The following is a 20,123-nucleotide window of genomic DNA, read 5'->3' on the forward strand; positions in this document are numbered from 1 at the left end:
CAAAACATTGTTATGTTTAATTTAAGTTACCAGATATTATGAATTTGAGATAGATTCTTTAATGGATATTTAAAATGAAGTTGAACAATATCAGTTGGCTTTTATGGAATCATAGTCTTTTATTTTGAATACATAGTTATTTTGTATAATGCATACGAAATCAAATATTGTGCGTGTAGTAGGAACAATCATTTTTAACACATATAGGTTGACCATATGATGCGTTTTAAAGTACGTATAATTCATAAACAAATTCATTAAAATTTATGGAAATCACTAGACACGGAGATGGTGGGAGATCCATATACTGCCTCCATGCGCTCGATGTAAGTTGCTAAGTCATGCTCCGAATTTTGTGGAGAATTTTCTTTGATTTTAATCTTTATTCATATATACGTATGGGATGACATCTTATCTCAATAAGATAATACATTGGAATTCATTATCTTACACTTTGAATTACTATTAGAAAATCTTGAAATTATCTTATCGAGGTCGATACGATTAATGTGTTGACTGCATGTAGCCGAAGCAGAAGCCGTTTTGATATTTTGTTATTTATTAAAGGATTAATGGTTGCTTTTACCCATTCTCAAAGACAAAAAATAAAAAATACCCACTATAAAAAAAGTATAAAAACTACACATTTTGAGATTGAATGGATGAAATTTCCCTTACTTAATTCACAAAATTTGTTGCAATCGCGAACTTTGCTCGAATTTAGTTTTTATATCTTACGTGATTCGTGTAGCAGAGATTATAAATTCACGATATGTAAGATTAAAATTAGGTTATTCACGTTAAGCACGATTCATTATAAAGTACGTCTAATCCAGAACTAATTTCATTAAATTCAGATATTCTAATATTAGCATTAAATAATTAGAACTACATAAAGTTCGTGCTAAACTGAATTTAAATGCATGATATGAATACTTAAAATTCATTATACAAGAAATTTGTGATAAAAAAGGTTATAGATTAATGCGTGCATACTTTAATTAGTGTTGAATCAATTGTTTTACGAACATCAAGTCTGACGAATAACGTGAACCATTCGCACCAACTTCAAAGAAGCATGCATCACTGTGTATGATGCACAGAAGCATACGTGGGAAAAGGCTGGCTACACCATAAGCATACAAAATATGGTCCCATTGGCGTGGATTCTTCCACATGTGCTGAAGTATGCAGGGTTTTTCGACGTCGTGCCAAATATTGAAGAATGTCAGAATCAATGGAAGATCAAACATCCCTAAGACATAAATATATACGAGCAGAGTGATGATGTGAACTGTGGACCATTCACATTGAAGTACGTGGCGACAATATTGACTGGAAAGTAAGAAGATGGTTTTATGCCAAGAGCTTGAAGAAATACATAAATAACGTGGCCATGGCATGTTACGGGTTTACTACAACTTATGAGGATTGATAGTTTGTATGGATGCATAACTGGATCACTAGATCAATACAATGCATAAAAGTCATGCATCTTCTGTTGAGTTGAACGCTCGATCTACAAACAGCTTTCTACTGTCGTCACACATTAGTATGTATAATTGATCAAACGCTAAGAAGCACCGGTACGAATACGAAATACGAATACGATACGATACCGGGACGAAAATACGTCCATTTTTAAAAAATCACAATACGAATACGTTAAAAATACGTTTATATTTTTTTTAATTTTTTTATTAATAATAATATTATATAAATTAAATAAGCACATTCATAATCAAATAGAGTAAATAACTAAGTTAAATTTAGCCCAAGCACATTCATAACCAAATAGGATAAATAAGTAAGTAAATTTAGCCCACAAGCCCACTATCAAACCCTAGCTTATTTACTAAGCCACGCAGCCCTTATCCCACACATTCAAATATTAGGATTTCCACCTAATCTGCACAACATACCCAGAATTAGGGTTTCCAGAAGGCGGCGCGCTTCGGCGGCGGTACAGACGGCGTTGACGGCCGTCTCGACGGCGGTGAAGAAGGTGCTCCGATGGTGCGACGAAATTGGAGGATTTAGAGTTTAGGAAATGGTAGAAATTGAGAGAGATGAAATCTTTTTCATGTAAGTGAGTAAGTTCTATGGTTTTATTTTGAAAAATACGTACTGAAAACGTATGAAAGCGTATTAAATACGTATTTGCAAAACCCTAATTCATTTTTAAAAAAAAAGACGAAAAAAAACGTATTTAATACGTATTTTCGGCGTATTTTTTCGTATTGGTATTTTTAAGGTATTAATACTCGGACGCTGGGGTGAAAAACGTACCAGTGCTTCATAGATCAAACGTCATTTTCAACATCATGGTCGTGTGTGCCTGACAATGAAACGAGATAAAATACATTGTGTTACTTGAAGATGCAGTTCATTATCTTAGATAAATGAAATCGTACCATCATTCAATAAAGTTCAACGAAATTCGCAACACATAAACCATGCCCCAAAAAACATACAACAAGTTATGGGAAATGTATTACTTTCTATGTTTTTTATTTACAAAACCAAAACTATCCAAAAATTACATAATTTCGAATTTAATACCGGTACACATGATTTGTCACAAACAATTTTATGCATATTTCTTTGAAAAATGTTACGCAATTTAAAATAAATTTTACACTCATCAACATAATATGAATATGTGTCTAAGGTTGTATGAATTCATACACAACAATATGTGAATTCAATATTGCATTTCTTATTATAATACGCGCTCTACAACCGTTTTTGGTGGATTTCGACATCTCCTTATGTTGTTCGTACTTGTTTTGTTGACTCATCTTTAGTCTCAGGTTTAATCATTTCCCTAGTGGTGAAACAAAAATCGACACAATAAAAGAAAATGTTGAGAACATTTTCCCTCTCGGGTTTGCCTTAAAAGAGTTTTAATGAGGCTCGACCCTTAGTTTGCTCTTTTGTGCTCTCAAGGGTCCTAGGTTCTTTCTTTTATAAAATCTTATTTTAATTAAAGAAAATGTTGAGAACACGAGATTTACGTGGTTTGATCAAGAGGATCTACCTCCACGGGTGAGTTTTTCGGGGTTTCCACTATGATGGAAGAGTTTGCATTTTACCATAAGAGATTATTCAATCCAAAAAATCCCCTAGTCTAGTGATAAAACTCATATTTATATGCATCAAGGTAAACCTAAGGTCCTTAGGCCCATTAGCTGACACTCAAGCCCATTAACTGGAATAATTAGGCCCAATCCTTATTCTGATCTCCGTCTTGTAATAGAGCTGTCAGAGCTGGCGCGACATAGCTGGAAGGCAGAGTTGAGTCTGCCAAGCCGAGAGTCGGGTTAAGCTGCCACGATAACTCCCGATTGAAAGTCATCCACGTCAAGCCAGAGTTGCACCAAATAATAATAATAATAATAATAATAATAATAATAATAATAATAATAACAATAATAATAATAATAATAAAGAGAAATATTCCAGCCCTGTTCTGCACAGTGCTGGTGCGTATTTTACTCCTCATCAGCTACTCCCCCCAGTCTGGTTGAACTCTGTCTTTTCTGCATTCAACCAGTAAAGTTTTTGTTAGAACCAGCGATGTGCTGCTTTCCCAAGTCAATTAAACAAACGAAATATCTCAGCCAATTTATTTTGCTTTTAGAATTGTGGTTGTAGCTTCGATTTTCCTTTCGATCCTGTAACCACAAGCGAAAAGTGATATCGATGGCTTCATCTTCAACTCTCAAAGAGATGGGTTCAACAAGTGTATGAATCTCCCTTGAAAAATGGTTCCTAAGAGAGAATTATATTTTTCTTAATAAATGAAAATAATGAATAAGTTAGTATGTATTGTTGAGTTGTGATCCATTCCATAGACTATGTATATATCTTTGAATAATAATAATTATTCTCATTTCTCACGAAAAATAGTTGTATACCACTGTTAGAATATAAACTAGGAACAAATTTACACCATTGATATACACATAATCTCGGTTGAGATTTAATATTTGGATAATCGTGACTAAATGTCTGAATTCTAAATATAGTTTGTTTAAATTAGTTGGGTAAATGCCTGGCTTGATTTCAATTGAATTGAAGGTCTCGATGTTGTACACTCCGAAGATGCTACTGATCATCTCAGGAACGATGATCACGTTCCAGAGGTGGGTTCTGACAAGAGCATGATTTTCACCACATGGGGCTTAAAGTTTCACCTTGCGCAACTTCTTGATCAATGTCATGGGCTTCATGTTCAAACCCCGCTTAAACTTTCTTCTAGCTTGACAAGCTCAATGGGTATATCGATGATCGACACCTTTGAAGTTGTACTTCTTGAATGTCATTTTCTTTTACTGTGCCGCCTCATCTTATTTAACACCCGCCATTTGTTGCCAATGACAGCGAGTCGCAATACTTTGAGTTATTACTAAGGTTTTTCTGTGTTGATTTTGTAGATTTTTATAAATTTTAAACTGGTTCGGTAAATTAACATGTATTACTATATGAGTCTAGAATGGGTAGTAAATGAAATATATAAACTGTTATATTTTTTTTTTTGCTAGAGAGCTAACAATTGGAATTATATTGAATACAATTTCACATCCGATTATGCTCTCTGAAACTCTTGACGGGATGATGCTTAAAACTCGACTGGTCTTAAGTTTTAGACGAGATGATACTCAGAAGTTAGATATGGTCTGTCAAACTCGAGACGAGATGATGCTCAAAACTCGATTGGTCTTTCTAACTTTCTGACGATATGATGTCGTCAAGCTCGAGACGTGATGATGCCCAAAACTCGATTGATTTTTCTAACTCATGACGATATGATGTTCGATAACTTAGTTGTGGTCTTTTAAACTCTAAAAGATATTATTATATAAGTTAATTATGATCTTACAAGCTCGAGATGATATGATATTTACAATTCAATGATCTTTCAAATTTCACATGAGATGATGTTCAAAAGTCAAATTATCTCAACAAAAATTTATTAACATTTAATTAGTAAAAGTGGATGAGATTAAGAAGGGTGTATTCATTTAGAATTTTAATAGATTTCTGCAGACTTTTAAAATCTGGGTGTATTCGTTCAATACTTTTAAAAGTCTATGAAAATCTAGAGGTATTCATTGAAGACTTCTAAAATTCTATAAAAATCCAGAGGTATTCGTTTCAGACTTTTAAAAATCTATAAAAATCTAGAGGTATTTAAAAATCTATGAATTTTAAAATTGGACTGGTTTTCATTGATTTCATTCAAAAAATACACATAAACAAATCCGACCTCCGACCATGAGAATTCGCAAGATTTCATATTTCAGCGCCGGCTGGATTACTGCGGCCGTGGCTCAAGAAGCCAGCGTTGGCTGGGTTCCAGCAGTCGCTGGCACCCAATTATTAGATCAACAACAGTTACTAACTATATGTTGTGTCCTGAAATGCGAATACCTTATTTTCGTTCTACCTTAATAGATTAAAATGTGCAACAGGTATTGATGGAAAACCAAATATGCACATACTTGTTTTGAAAAGCATTTTTTGTCGGTTGAAATTTGAGCACTATGTTAGAGATCATTATCAATTGTAGGTACAAAAAGTTTATTTGTAAACGACCTCCAGCAGTCATAACTACAGATCCTCAAATATAAGCCAACGATCGCTGGGTGAAATATAAGCCAGCAGTCGCTGGCACCCAGCGATCGCTGGGCGCTGGGTCCAGCGCTCACTTAAAGCCAACGATTGGTGGGATTTTTGGTTTCAAATCCGTAAAAATCACGTCAAATTCTTGTTAAAATCCATCCAAAATCTGTGCAGATTCCTGTTTAGAATTCCAAAATACATGAAGAATCTGTGTGAAATCCATAGATTTTTAAAATTCAGAGATTTTAAAAATCTACAGAATTTCTGAACGAATACACCCCCTAAATATAATTTAAAATGTGCCACTAATAGAAATTGATTAAATTAAATCAATTACAAAAATAATTTATACAAAAAATATACATAAAAATAACATATAAAGTAATTTTAAATTACAATGCAAAGTATTTTTCCTTGGACGGGATCACTTCCCAGCTTCCTTGTCGGCTTGAAGCCCTGCAAGGTGTAACAAACATGATCAGTTGCCCCCGTATCCACTACCCAAGAATGAGTAGAAAACGAAGCTAAACATGTCTCAGTTACTAGAACTTGTGACGTATCTTGTCCATTTGCCTTGAGCACTGGACAATCTTTCTTCCAGTGCCCAGTCTTGCCGCTCTTGAAGCACTTTCCCTTTCCCGTAGGCTTCTCCACGCCGTTGGTAGGGGGTAATACACTAGTCCACACAAATAAGTGTAACCCTTTTTATAATCTTTTCCCTCTCTTGGAATTACAGGAGAAGGAAAAAACGAAAAAAATGATGGAAAACTAGATATTTTATTTGATGAGGTCATATTTGTCTTTTCGTGAACCGGCCTCCCCAAGGAGGAGTCCTGTGTTAAAGTCAAGTCTACTACTACAGAACCCGCCTTCAGTCTCATTCTCACACTCAGTGTGTGTAGCTTGAATCAACGGAGTCGATGGCGGCCCAGGAGACCTCTCAATCCGCGACTTTCCGCTACGCATTCGGGAATGTGCTTTCCTTTTCCGTTCTGTTACTGATCGGCGTTATGGCTTTCTCGATCCGTCTATTCTCAGTAAATCCTCCTACCCGTTTGTCTGCGTGCGCTGATTCATGCTCATTTGTGTAAATTCATATATATGGCCGATCGAGCCCTAAGTATAAGATGTATATGTGTTTAATTTCTCGAGTTTGAGCAGAATCGACAATTTATACGTTTTAATTGTTTGGGTTTTTGCTTTTTCAAATCTTTTTGTGCGCAGGTGATAAAGTATGAGAGTGTAATTCATGAATTCGATCCTTATTTCAATTACAGAGTGACACAGGTTCGTCTTGTTTTTGTTTATGAAATTTATGAAAATGGTATTCTTCATGATCAGTTTGTACAAGAAAGTGAACGCTTCTTTCCATGTTCCATTGTGATGTGTTTTGAGTGGGAGGACACGACTTTGAGAAATGTTGCTGCCGGAGCTAACCAATTGAAAGTGACTTATATTACAACTTGCAAAATGATAGGAGAATGATTTAAATATGTGCATTTGGTAAAATGGTAACAATGATAAACACAATTTTCTAGGGCTATAAAAAGACAAAGTTCAGTATTTTATGCTTTGTCATTCTCAAAGGAATTCAAACGCATATCGCCATTCCTGTAATGTGGAGTGTCTTTAAAAATATGATTTGGAGAGATAAAATCTTACTTTACAAGAAAAATTCGAACATATATACTTCTTCAAGATTGGTTTAGTATGTCAGAATTAGTTCAAATAATGATTAGTTCTCATATTTTTGGTAATAATCTCCATAAGATGCTCATCTAATGGTTCGTCGCTATCTTGGTGGTTGAAATAGCATATTTTCTCTACGAGGATGTTTTCTCATGAATTTCCATCTCTTTGATATGGCACTCAAGTTTTCAAAGATCTAAAAACTTTTTTAGGAGATGTCTTATCGTAATACATGATGTCTTTTACATCAGATACCAGTTCTGGAATAAAATTATTGCAATTAGCCAAAAAGTATAAGAAAGTTGGATGGATTTAATGGAGATGGAGAAGATACTCTTAACCCTAAAGGGGTTTGAAAATATTAATACTGATTTGAAGAACGGAGCAATGAGCGTTGGAGAAAAGTATACCATATGATCTGAGCTATAAATGTGGAAGAGAGCATTTTGGTTTTCTTAGTGACTCTTATTATGTTCAAAAAAATCGCTTTTGACCCCTTTTCTTTTAAATAAGAGCTGAATATTAATATGATATACATTGAAAAGTGAAAACAATAGTCCAGCCCAGACCATGACCGTGAGGTTGGTGTTTTTGGCTAGCTAACTTTTGATTTATTAAACTTACCTTTTTCATCTTTTTCTTTATAAAATTGGCTATCTAAGTTCTCAGAGGAGCCCATTGCATCCATTTGGGATGTAACTTAATTTTGTACTAACCTCTTTGTAGCACAGAGGGCTGACCATCTTGTATATTGAATTTCTTGTGCTTTGTCTTCTATATGTCAAAATCTACATTTCCTGTCCTTCCTTGCATTTTGATGTCTGCATAAAACAAAAATTAATGTGACATAAGTTTGTTGATTACAGTTTCTTACAAAAAGTGGAGTATATGACTTCTGGAATTGGTTTGACGACCGAACATGGTAATTTCTGTTATTTGCTTGTGTGAGGAAATTTTACAATTGTGTGAGGAAATTTTACAATTGCATTCTATTATTATTCTACTGACATCATTTGGTACTCTTGGTAAGGTATCCTCTTGGACGTGTGATTGGGGGAACTGTCTACCCTGGGCTTACACTAACTGCAGGTGCTTTATGGAGGTATGGATTATAGATTGTTGCTCTCTTTAAATAGCAATATATCCATAAGAGAAGCTTTTTTTCGGAGTTCAACCATAAGAGAAGCTTTATGTTATGTAGTTAGATCTATAGATAATAATTTAGTTGTTCGATTTTCATCAATCTATTTTGAATAACCCTTCTCCTTTTTCTTATAGTCCTGTTTCAGTGATTTATTTGACCTTATAAATTTATTGGCAGGATATTAAACTCCGTTAATATTCCTCTATCAGTGGAAACTGTTTGTGTATTTACAGCTCCTGTATTTTCAGCTTTTGCTTCATGGGCCACATACCTTCTGACAAAGGTTCTTTCTAAATCTATGACCTCTCTTCTTATGGCTTCTGCCTAAGCTGATGGACTTTACTAGGAAATCTTTATTGGAGATATTATTGATGAGGATGTTTTTTTAGGAAATTAAAGGCCCCGGTGCTGGCTTGACTGCTGCAGCTCTTCTGGCCATGGTATTACATTTTCAACATCTTTATTCAGTTATTTTGTTTAAATCCAGAACACAATATCTTGTATTTACCTTTTGCAATCATAGCATCAGAGAGAGTGACATGTGAACCACTTAAAAGTATGGTTAGTTGCTCCACTGTAATAAAAGAAGTACCCCTTATACTTCAAAGTTTACATCTATCTAGCTTGGTTAACTAATTCTAACAACTTTTTTTGAACCTGTAGAATTCACTAAAAATTTAGTATGGAATTCTACTTAGGTTAGCTAAAATTTATTGTTATTCAAATTGAAATAATTGTAAAAATATATTCAGAAGCAACGGCTACCTGTTATCTTCAATGTAGCCCGAATTCTAGGGTGGCATGCTGTGAACAAGTAGGTTTTTCCTAGTGGTGAATAACACTGCTGCTAAAAAAAAATTGAGATGCTTTGATGGCTTCTTAGAGATGAGAGGCCATCATGCAAATTAAATGGCATTTACAGGAGATCAGTTGCGTTTGGAATCTTTTATATGTATGTTATAAACAGTAACTATCACTTTTTTTCTCCTTTTTCCTTTTCTTTTTCTTTTTGTTTTCTGAGATATCCATGTGGAAAATTATTGTGAGATTGTTGATTTCATGTTTCCTGTAGCTTCAATAAACTGAGCTTTTCATGTCTGATAGCAATAGATATATCTTTATAAGCATGCCACTGCAAAATGTACATGTAGATCTGTCTGAATGCAGTAATCTGAAAGTTATGCTCTTCTCTTCTTGCAGGTGCCATCATATATATCTCGATCTGTGGCTGGCAGCTATGACAATGAAGCAGTAGCAATATTTGCTTTGATCTTCACTTTCTATCTCTATATAAAGGTGAAATATCAATGTTTTTGTCGTTGCTCAATTACTATTGTTGTCTCATAATTAACAATTTTTGTCATGAATACTAGACCACCTGATTCTTGTACTTTTGTGGACTAATATGGAATCATGATTTGAAATATATTTATTCACTGCAGACGTTGAACACAGGATCCCTTTTTTATGCTACTCTAAATGCAATTGCATACTTTTACATGGTAGGTATCTTGCTGAAGTTTTTTGTTCTTTTCTTTTCACCACAAAACATCTTCCTACTGTTTCAGGCCCAATGAAGGGCTCATTTTGTTCATGTATCTTTTCAGGTTTGCTCTTGGGGAGGGTACACCTTTATTATAAATCTCATCCCAATGCATGTGCTGCTATGCATTGTAACTGGTCGCTATTCTCCACGCCTCTACATTGCTTATGCTCCCCTTGTAAGTATCTTGTGTATCTGTATATACAGCAAAATGTGTATCAATTTGTGCAGATTCAGCATTGGTAATGAGTATGAGTTCTTATTAGCTAGAATTCAAACTCTGTGATGATTAGAAAGTTTGAGCGAGAATCCATTTTTCACCTTACAAAATGTCAGAAAGTTTGAGCGAGAATACTTAAGTATTAACTTTGGAAGGGAAAAATTTGTCTTGTATCTAGCTTCTTGTCTAATAAATATCAATCCTTTCATTTCATTATGATATCTCAAAAGAAGAAAAAGAAAGAAAGAAAGAAAGAAAATGTTCATCCCTCCTCATGGCTGACTGGCTAGTGATTAATCTTGGTATTTTCAGAGTTATACTGGTAAGCACAGCGCAGGAATCATGACAGACCACTTTGTAGAGACCTCTGTTGTACCAGGCTGTCATGATATGTAAATATCTAAATGAGAAATGGCAATTGTTGATTCAGTCTAGAGAATATGAAAATATGACTCTTTAGATTAAGCTTTTGAGTTGATTTATGGTGTCTTTCTAAACCAACTTCAAATATTGTAGGAAACAGAGGCAAATCGTTTGAACTCGGCATATGATCAATCTAGTTTTTCCTTTTCTTTTAGACATAGTTTCACCAAATAAATCTCCAACTATCCTAGACTTTGGAAGGATTTGAATTATTTGTCAAACATAGTGGTTTCATCTTATTCGTCCTGATTATCAAATTATGATATGAAATTGAGTTCCTGGTCTCTCTCAAAGAGACCAGGATCCTGTACTAGAAGATGTTTAGTGTTAAAGCTTGAGGGATGAGATTATGGCCATGGAACTTCGGGTACATAAACGAACTTGAATTCTACCAGTTATAACGACTCATTTCTTTTTCTGGGAAATTCTGCTTTTCCCCTTCTCCATTGGATACACTCTGCCTGCTTTAGAGGTGGTGGGAGTACCTGTAGATCAAAAAAGTGATGCTTATATCTCCTGATAATTACAAAAAATTTGTTGATGCAATGACCATGGTTCCTTTCTGTGCTGCCGAAATATATTAATTTTGAATCACTTTTCGGTGATGCATCATTTTCAGGGTAATACTCCTACCATAATATCTGTTTTACTATGAAGCACGTGTTTTTGTCTGTCCTCACTGGAGATATACTTTATATTTGTTTGTTTCTTTTCTGGTCTATCATTGTTTTCACCAACACCATAAATTTTTGTATGCAGGTTGTCTTGGGAACATTGCTAGCAGCTTTGGTGCCTGTTGTTGGTTTTAATGCTGTCATGACATCTGAGCATTTTGCATCATTCTTGGTTAGCTGTCCAACTTCCAAAGCCCTTTTGCAATTTTGTCTGACGACCATTTATTTTCTTGTGTTGTCCACCCTGATTCATGATGTCTTTTTATGCTGTAACATGCTGTTGCATATGAACTTTTCAAATTTAATAGTTTGCAGATTCCATTATCTTGCTATCTGCTGTTGGACTACCTGCAATTAGTAGACATACTTAAAACATTGCTTACGTTTCCTGCCTGTTGCATACTTGAGTTATGAGGTCTTTTCTTCCACTGTTTGATGTGTAATTTGAAAGTTCTGATGTTGAACATGAGAAGTACAGTTAGAGTAAAGGGGAATTGGGGAAATACAGTATATGTTGTAGTTGCAATTCAATGTTGATGCAGTTAAATTCTTAGGAACCTCATTTTGGTTCTTTCTGTGCTTTTCTGTGGAATTTGGGAATTTGTCGTTAAGGGAAAAATTTTATAAAGTGTGACAGCAATTTCTTGCCCTTATTCCATTAGTAATATCATGGTTTTGGAAAGAAGCAAATAACTCTAGGAAGGGCAAGAGATGCTTTATTAGTTCTGGAACATACAAAAAACTGTTGAAGTAAACAATAATCCACAATTATGGTTTGGACCTGAAAATTATCTAGATTCCAGGAAGGTATTAGAATTCCCTACTTTAGAAAATTGCCAAAATGCCTTTATGGCCATCAGCTGTGCCACACAATGACAAATCAGTTAATGATATCTTTGGGTGTTCTCTCTCTTTCTTCTTCAAGCATAAGTGTCTTAGACTCTTAGGTCTTGGACCATCAAGGCATCCACCAAGATCCATAAATATGGTTGCTTTATTTTAATAGTTGTTTTATTGTAAGTGGCAGCATAAACCTAGATAACAGCTCTGTTTTTCAGATTATTAAGTAATTGCTCTTCTGATGATTATACTCAGGTCTTCATCATAATACATGTCGTGGCACTTGTCTATTATATCAAAGGACTTCTGACTCCACAAATGTTCAAAGTAGCAGTAACTCTTGTTGTATCAGTTGGGATGTAAGTTTCTTCTCTAAATTCTGCTTTCTCGCTGATGTTTGCGACGGACAATGAAGAATATGAAGCATCATATCATACCCATTCTACTTTATTGCTGATGTTTGTAACGGACAATGATGAATATGAAGCATCATATCTTACCATTCTGTTTTCTATTACTTATATATACCTCCATAGGAGTATCGCTGTCCAGATAATTAGAATATGAGAGGGTTTCTGTTTGGAAAAATTTGTTCATTTTTATAGGACAGTTTGCAGACATGGAATTTTCGCCACTCACTAGTAATTGTTTCTCTTGTTCAGGATTTTGTGCTTTGCTGTATTGGCTGTATTAATAGCATTGGTAGCATCCAGCCCAACCAAAGGATGGAGTGGGCGAAGTCTGAGTCTGCTTGATCCGTAAGTTGCTCTGTGTGTGTAGTATACTATTTATTGCTCAAATCATGCATGGTAGATGGCTTTACAAACTAAAAGATACTGGCTATCTGTACACGAAATATACTGGCTTTTAAAGCTATTCCTTTAGACATGTGACCTATTCTAACTTGTATATTAAAATATTATTATCATCTAGCGCGAGTTCATCAAAACAGATAGTTTTTCATCAATGTTTATTCTGATTATCTGTCTCCAGCTATGTCCAGTTGAATTGACCTCAGTAATACTTGAGCACCGAGGGCTGATTGTTTCCTCTCCAAGATTTGTAGAAATCATATTTTGGGCTGATTGCCTGCTTGCATGTGTCAACGAAGTAAACTTTGAAATTACTTGCTAGAATAACTTACAGACATAATATTTCCATCTTCGAGTAATGTAATGCACGTAAACTTGTCCATTTAAGATCCTCTATTGCCAATTCGTGACATTATCTATTGCTACATAGATGGACATGTGGCAATCCTAAGATTTAAGATTTTCCAATGTTAGGGTATATATTTTCCTTATATAAACCCTAAATCCTAAACCCTTAGTATTGCCACATGTCAATCATCCACGAATGCAATAGGAGATGTCAGACTAGAAGGCAATAGAAGATCTGAATTGAAAATTGCCTTATTATGAAAATTTACGCGTTGTAGATTTTGGTGCAATAAAACTTCCTTCTAAAATCATGCTCTTACTGTGTTATGTAAAACCTAGAATACTAACTTCTATATTCAGATTCCTGTTTTAAAAAGTTTGATTGTGTAAAGTGAGTCAAAGGTGAAAGATCCCAATGACATTCATTATGAATGTCTTGTAATTTATGTTCTATATATCCTCATTCATATGCTACCTCAAATATATTTGTATGGACTCTATGCTTTGTCCCTCAGAGGTCTTACCTTTTTCTTTAGTTATTATTACTGCAGCTGTTGTTATTGTTATTGTTTAATTATCTTTTTGCCTCTTTCTCCCTTGTGTAAAATGGAGAATAGAACCTATGCAAGCAATTACTTTTTTCTTTTGTTATCATTACAGCAACTGTTGTTATCGTTATTAATTATCTTTTGGATCTTTTCTCCCCTGTGTAAAATGGAGAACAGAACCTATGCGAGCAAGTACATACCAATCATTGCAAGCGTTAGTGAACATCAGCCCCCTACTTGGCCATCTTACTTTATGGACATTAATGTCTTAGCATTTTTGGTTCCCGCGGGCATTATTGTAAGTTCTCAATTATTTCTTCTCTTGGAAAGCTTAACTCATGTGATGTTTCTCCTCTTCCCTTTAAAACATTAATAATGATAATAATAATAATAATAATCTGTGTTGAAATTTGCAGGCATGCTTTTTGCCATTGTCTGATGCAAGCTCCTTTGCAGTTCTCTATATTGTTACATCAGTATATTTTTCAGGGGTCATGGTATGCATAATTGAAACCTACTTGAATCACATTGTTCCTTTCATTTCTGCTCGCAAACTAAATTACTCATTTACAATGTGGTAGGTGCGCCTAATGCTTGTACTAGCTCCAGCAGCTTGTATAATGTCTGGTATTGCCCTTTCAGAAGCTTTTGACGTTTTTACTAGGTCAATTAAATTCCACTTGCTTGGTGTGACACAGAACCCCCAAGACAATGTAAGTGAGTTAATTATGCTAGTAATTGGTATAGCATGTAACTAAAGTAGGCTGAAATTTTTCTGATCTACACAAGGCAGGGGATACCACTAATGTTACTCAAAATGATGTGAAGTCTGAGAAAAGTGAGGACACAATAAAGGAGCGACCTTCAAGGAAAAGTAAAAAGAAGGAAAAGGAAAACACTGAGAAACCGTCTCTTGTATCCCGGGTTGAAAAGAAGCTTCTGGTCTTGCCCTTGGAGACTTCTGTGATCGCTGTTTTCTTGCTTGTCTTGCTTGGAGCATTTTATGTGGTATGCATATGATACATTACTGAATTATCTATTGACAATTTTTTTGCAAAGGCTAATGTGCCTATGGGCTATGGTGGTATAGAGGAATATGTTGCTGAGTCGTGTTATCTTATGTGATTATTGCTTCAACTAATTTGATATGAGATTCTCTTGCCTCATGATGAATATGATGTAGTAGTAACCTATATTGTGAGTAACTGAGCAAAAGCTTTTGCAAGTTATATAATTGACTTATCACTTTCAACCAAACTTGGAGCTTTTATGACTGATTGAGGCTTTGCTTATTGAGCATTATGGTACCTATCCACCAGATTTTTTGCTCAACCTGTTATTATACTCTACCTGCATTTCTTTACTGATATATTTTAGGCCTAGTTGGCTGTCTATCAAGCAATTTGCAACTTGTACCTTGAAGCTTGACATTTTATTTTTCTCATCCGTGTATTTAGCCAAGTTGTATGATGTCTCAAATTTTGTGTAAAACTGGTTAAATATAGAGTTCTTAGGTTAGGTATCATGGTTTCAAATTGGTGCTAGACCCGTGTTTACTAGTGCTGTATTCAGGTTCTGACCTGATTTTTAAATAATTGAGAATAATTATTGTTGTAGGTTCATTGTGTCTGGGCTGCAGCAGAGGCTTATTCTGCTCCATCAATTGTTTTAACCTCTCGTTCTCATGATGGTCTCCACGTCTTTGATGACTTCAGAGAGGCATATGCTTGGTTGAGCCATAACACTGAGGTGGATGATAAAGTAAGTAGTTAGGTTGCCTCTTGATTTCTTATATGCCAATTACAAGTTCTCATTATAATCCTTCTGCTGGTTATGCAATTCTTTCTTTCTTTGTTCGTATCAAGGCAAGGTGTGTGAGTGTGTGTACGTCTGCGTCTCTATATATATAAATATATGTCTCCGTGGCTTATCCAAGCCATCAAATCCGACGCTTCTTTTTTTTAAGGCTACTTGAATTAGGGTTTTTGAGGTTCTTATTTACTTTATAACTGGAAATATAGAAAATCCTTATTCTAATCTACGGTCATTATAGAGACATGGTTGTTATTTGAACAAGGATAATAAAGCCTTATCTTTTAGATATTGACAATGAAATTTAAAGTGTACACCTTAGACTTCTATTTGGATACTGCTTTGTGAATTGTGATTGTTACCTTAAATTGGATAAAAAGAGAACTGACAATTTTGCATACTCTTTAATAGCAAGGTAAAGAGGTTTTTATTTGTTTGGCCTTTGGGAGCACAACTGATGTCAGTGGCATAAGTTTCATTACTAGGTCAGATATATAATTATATTGGCTGATAGCTTCAGAACTTTGTGCAGTATATCTTCTTATTGTTACTTGTTAGTATACCTGTGCACATGAGATAATTATATTGGCTGATAGCTTAAGCTTGTTATACAAATATGAGAAAATTTATTGTCATTGGTACTCAGTGTACATGTTTAAAATCAAAATTATAGGGACTCATCACAAAGGAAATAAGTAGAATTTTGGCACTCAATTGTCCTCTCTTGCCCTATTTGAGGCTCTGAACCTGGTTGTGCTTTGATCAGTACAAAATATGCGTATGTTCACGGATAATCACATCACACAAAACGCCCAGGCCTTTTTTCTGGATAACTTCAGATTGTTTCAGCACGAAACAATCAAAATTTCTGTATGCTGAGCTTTTTTTGAGACGAATAATGAGCCTTTTATTACAAACAAGGCAATAAGCTTATTGGCTCTTCTCGCTGCTGCTATTTTGCTCCAGGTTGCTTCTTGGTGGGACTACGGTTACCAAACAACTGCTATGGCTAACCGTACAGTTATTGTGGATAATAATACGTGGAACAACACACATATTGCAACTGTTGGTACTGCAATGTCATCTCCGGAAAAGGCAGCTTGGGACATTTTCAACTCGTTGGATGTAAAATATGTTTTGGTTGTTTTCGGAGGTTGTCTTCATTCCTTGTCAGAGATTTTTCTTAATTAAGGAGAATATTATCCTTACGGCTGCCTCTCTATGTCAGGTCTTGTTGGATATCCCAGTGATGACATTAACAAGTTTCTGTGGATGGTTCGGATAGGTGGAGGTGTGTTTCCTCACATCAAGGAACCTGACTATTTGGTGAGTAGTTTATAGCAGCAATTCTATAATGAAATTCTTTGTTTGTATTTATCTATTGATTATTTGCCTAGTTATTGTAATAGTTGATTTTGTCAGTCCAGTGCTGTGCTGCATTAAATTTCTCAACTTGCTCCATATACTGCAGTATCAGTTAACCTTGATAGCATGGACATGTCATTGTTTCTGATTGATATCGCCTATTATACTATGTATTTTACATTAGATACTTAAACCTTTTGTCATTGGTGGATTTAGTTTGTCAACATTTAACTGTATTTCATTTACCATTTACCATGTAACTGTATTTCATTGACAATTTCCTGTGGTAGAATCTGTCCTATGTTGGCTATACTTTTTTATTTTTCTCATTTCCTTGTTTTTAATGAAATTTATGTGCTTTTACGTGGCATTTTTAAAGATAATTCAGTAGTTTTGTCTGACAGTCTGAAATTTTCATATATACTCGTTCTGGCATTTTTAAAGAGAATTAAGTAGTTTTGTCTGACAGTCTGAAATTTTCATATATACTCATTCAAACTTTTAATATAACTTTGTTTTCAATCAGATAGCTACATTTGTGATGTTGCAAGATGATTATGGGTTTTGCAGCATCTCTCATTCTAAATGTGTAATGATGGACCATAGCTTCAAGGAAATGCTATATGAGATAGTTTTATCTTTATCTACACACAATTTAAGTCGTTCTGCATGCCTTTGTCAAGTTGAATGGGAGTTTACTCTAGGATATTACATGCTTGATAGATCAGTGCTTTATTTTTACTCAAATGGCATCTTGTTCCTGGTTCTCCAAGAGCAATTTTGGTATATATATGTTTACTAGTGCAAGAGCTCCTTCCAGGGAGCAAGGGGTATTATACATTTTCATTGTTATGCATGCTATAAAAGGCTGTGTTTATATCAAAGCTTTTTTGATATGGAACCTTTTCTGTTCCTGTTATTTGATGTCATGTTATATAATCCCATTGAACAGTAATTGAGTTTGTTTCACTAATTCTATCCTGGCGTTGAACAGAGAGATGGTCAGTACCGGATTGATTCTCAAGCTACTCCAACCATGCTCAACTGCCTCATGTACAAACTTTCATATTACAGGTTCGAATTCATTGGTTTCATGTATGGATTTCTTTTTCTACCACATAAAAATTGGATATCTGACTTTGTTTGTCTTGTAGGTTTGTAGAGACAGATGGTAGAGGGTTTGACAGGGTTAGGAACACTGAAATCGGGAAAAAGCATTTCAAACTCACTCACTTTGAAGAGGTAAAATCCTGGTCTCACGAGATTTCCTAGGAGATGATAGATGAGGAGAAGATTGCCGGTCTCATTTTTCGTGTTTCCATGTCTTGTCTGTAGGTCTTCACCACTCATCACTGGATGGTCCGGATATACAAATTGAAGTCCCCCAGGAATAGAATCCGTGGGAAAACCAAGAAATCTAAATCGGTATGCAACGTGAATTAATCTACAAGTGATTGCAATATCAAAACTTCACCATTACTGACCGACTTATGTCAACCATTAGCAGAAATCTGTGTCTTCCACTAGCTCCAAAAGAAGTGGAACAACGAAGAAGAACCCCTGGCAGTAAGTAGCCCAGCTTTGTGATACATTACGATAGAGAAAACGGAAGGTGAGATCGATTGAAGATTTTGTGCTCCCTTCACTTTGATCACTTGAGCAATGTTTAGAACAAATTTTGACTTGCAATCTTAGCTAATGAGGCTGTTGACTGTACGGAAACACTCAAATACTGTTGTAGAAACCCTCAACATGTAATCCAAATATAACCGACTTTTTGGCTGCTACTGCTACAACTTACGTATAATTAGAAAATTCTTCTCTTTTGTTGGATAAATAAAAATTTTAAAGATTGTTTTTATATTTTCTTATTGGCTTGTTACTCCAAAACAAAACCATGTTTGTTTTATAATTATAGAAAATTTGAAAAAAATTAGAAGAAATCTTATCTGATTTAATAGACTTTTGTATTTTCAAGTGTGCATTTTTATAATGAAGAATAGAGAGTTTCGCCTCGAGCCTTTTTTTTTGCTCAAGACTGGCTCAAAATATTTTCAGTTATTTATTTATCAATTTACTGTCATTATTTGAAGTAATTAACGAATTTATAACTCAGCTCAGTTACAACTTATACTCTAAATTCTTAAATATTAATAGCATGACAAAGTGTCATTATTGATGCGAATGACTATTTTGTCTTGTAGCACTGATGAGAGATGAGAATAATGGTAGTGAGCTTTCTTACAGCCGACAGTAAAACAGATGACTTTTTGATTCAACATATATTCATGTTTTTTGTTTTTTTTTTAATATTATTATTTTTCCTTTTTTATGTCTATCAAAATTACATAATCTTTGGATTATTTTATCATTCTTTGGGAGCTTGTCGTCGTTGTCGGCTTGGCTTAAAAGATCCGCAAAAAAAAAAGATTTCGACTCCGTATTACTCTAGGGGTGATTCTATTCATAGCCCCCATTTTACTCCTTACAGTCATTTTTTAAAATATTAATAATACTTAATTAAAAATTTACTATTTTATCCTATACTGTATAGCCCCAAAACGAAAAACCATGGAAAAAACACGATTGAATCAGAATGCAGAAATTAGAGAGAAATAGGGCGCACCGATTATCATCGGTGACTGACTTCGATGATGATTTTTGTGGCTGAATTACCTGACACTACCACCCATAGAAAAACAAGAGAAATGCGCACCAATTTAGAGAGAGAGAAAACAGAGGAAAATACAGTATACAATGGATAGATAGATACAGAAATATTTCATATGCTTTCATTTCTTTTTTTCCCTTGATTTGGGAGGCATCCTTACTCGCGAAAGTAAACACAGTATTCATCCTTGTGTAACCATCATGTATGACATAGAATTATTCATCAAGTGGATGATGATGTCTTCATGAAAAAAAAATAAACAATCACAATCCTTGCAGAACACATCATAAGGCCTTCTAGGCCTGCCAGTACACATAGAAATTCGAGTTTTCAAATTGCAATAGAGCTTAAGAAGTTCCCCATATCTCAACCAATTGCAGAACAAGAACTACACTCCAGGCAAAAA

The 20,123-nt window shown here is 34.7% G+C and overlaps 1 protein-coding gene across 2 annotated transcripts; it reads left to right on the forward strand.

Annotated features, from left to right (window-relative positions):
• The first annotated feature begins 6,376 nt into the window (after positions 1-6,376).
• Positions 6,377-18,907, forward strand: LOC131021506 (dolichyl-diphosphooligosaccharide--protein glycosyltransferase subunit STT3A). 2 transcript variants are annotated; one of them, XM_057950720.1, is made up of 23 exons: positions 6,377-6,665; positions 6,853-6,915; positions 8,184-8,239; positions 8,348-8,419; positions 8,639-8,744; positions 8,851-8,901; positions 9,662-9,757; positions 9,904-9,963; positions 10,069-10,182; positions 11,407-11,493; positions 12,417-12,520; positions 12,824-12,919; positions 14,047-14,167; positions 14,286-14,366; positions 14,451-14,582; positions 14,659-14,877; positions 15,487-15,630; positions 16,648-16,834; positions 16,910-17,007; positions 18,041-18,120; positions 18,201-18,288; positions 18,382-18,471; positions 18,551-18,907. In XM_057950720.1, the coding sequence occupies exons 1-23, from the start codon at positions 6,549-6,551 to the stop codon at positions 18,614-18,616; spliced, it is 2,328 nt and encodes a 775-aa protein (XP_057806703.1). In that variant the 5' UTR covers positions 6,377-6,548; the 3' UTR covers positions 18,617-18,907. The 2 variants fall into 2 exon arrangements, with proteins under 2 accessions (XP_057806703.1, XP_057806704.1); XM_057950721.1 differs by having other exon boundaries at positions 18,554-18,907.
• Positions 18,908-20,123: the final 1,216 nt, after the last annotated feature.

The sequence above is a fragment of the Salvia miltiorrhiza genome, chromosome 4 (genome assembly GCF_028751815.1).
Source record: "Salvia miltiorrhiza cultivar Shanhuang (shh) chromosome 4, IMPLAD_Smil_shh, whole genome shotgun sequence".
Taxonomy (NCBI): Eukaryota; Viridiplantae; Streptophyta; class Magnoliopsida; order Lamiales; family Lamiaceae; genus Salvia; species Salvia miltiorrhiza.

What these genes read in the sequence shown, in the direction of transcription:
- LOC131021506 (XM_057950720.1), top strand. Translation starts at nt 6,549, where the DNA reads ATGGCGGCCCAGGAGACCTCTCAATCCGCGACTTTCCGCTACGCATTC. An exon ending in TCTCGATCCGTCTATTCTCA is followed by an intron (nt 6,666 to 6,852) that starts GTAAATCCTCCT and finishes TTTTGTGCGCAG; the next exon opens with GTGATAAAGTATGAGAGTGT. An exon ending in CTGCAGCTCTTCTGGCCATG is followed by an intron (nt 8,902 to 9,661) that starts GTATTACATTTT and finishes CTCTTCTTGCAG; the next exon opens with GTGCCATCATATATATCTCG.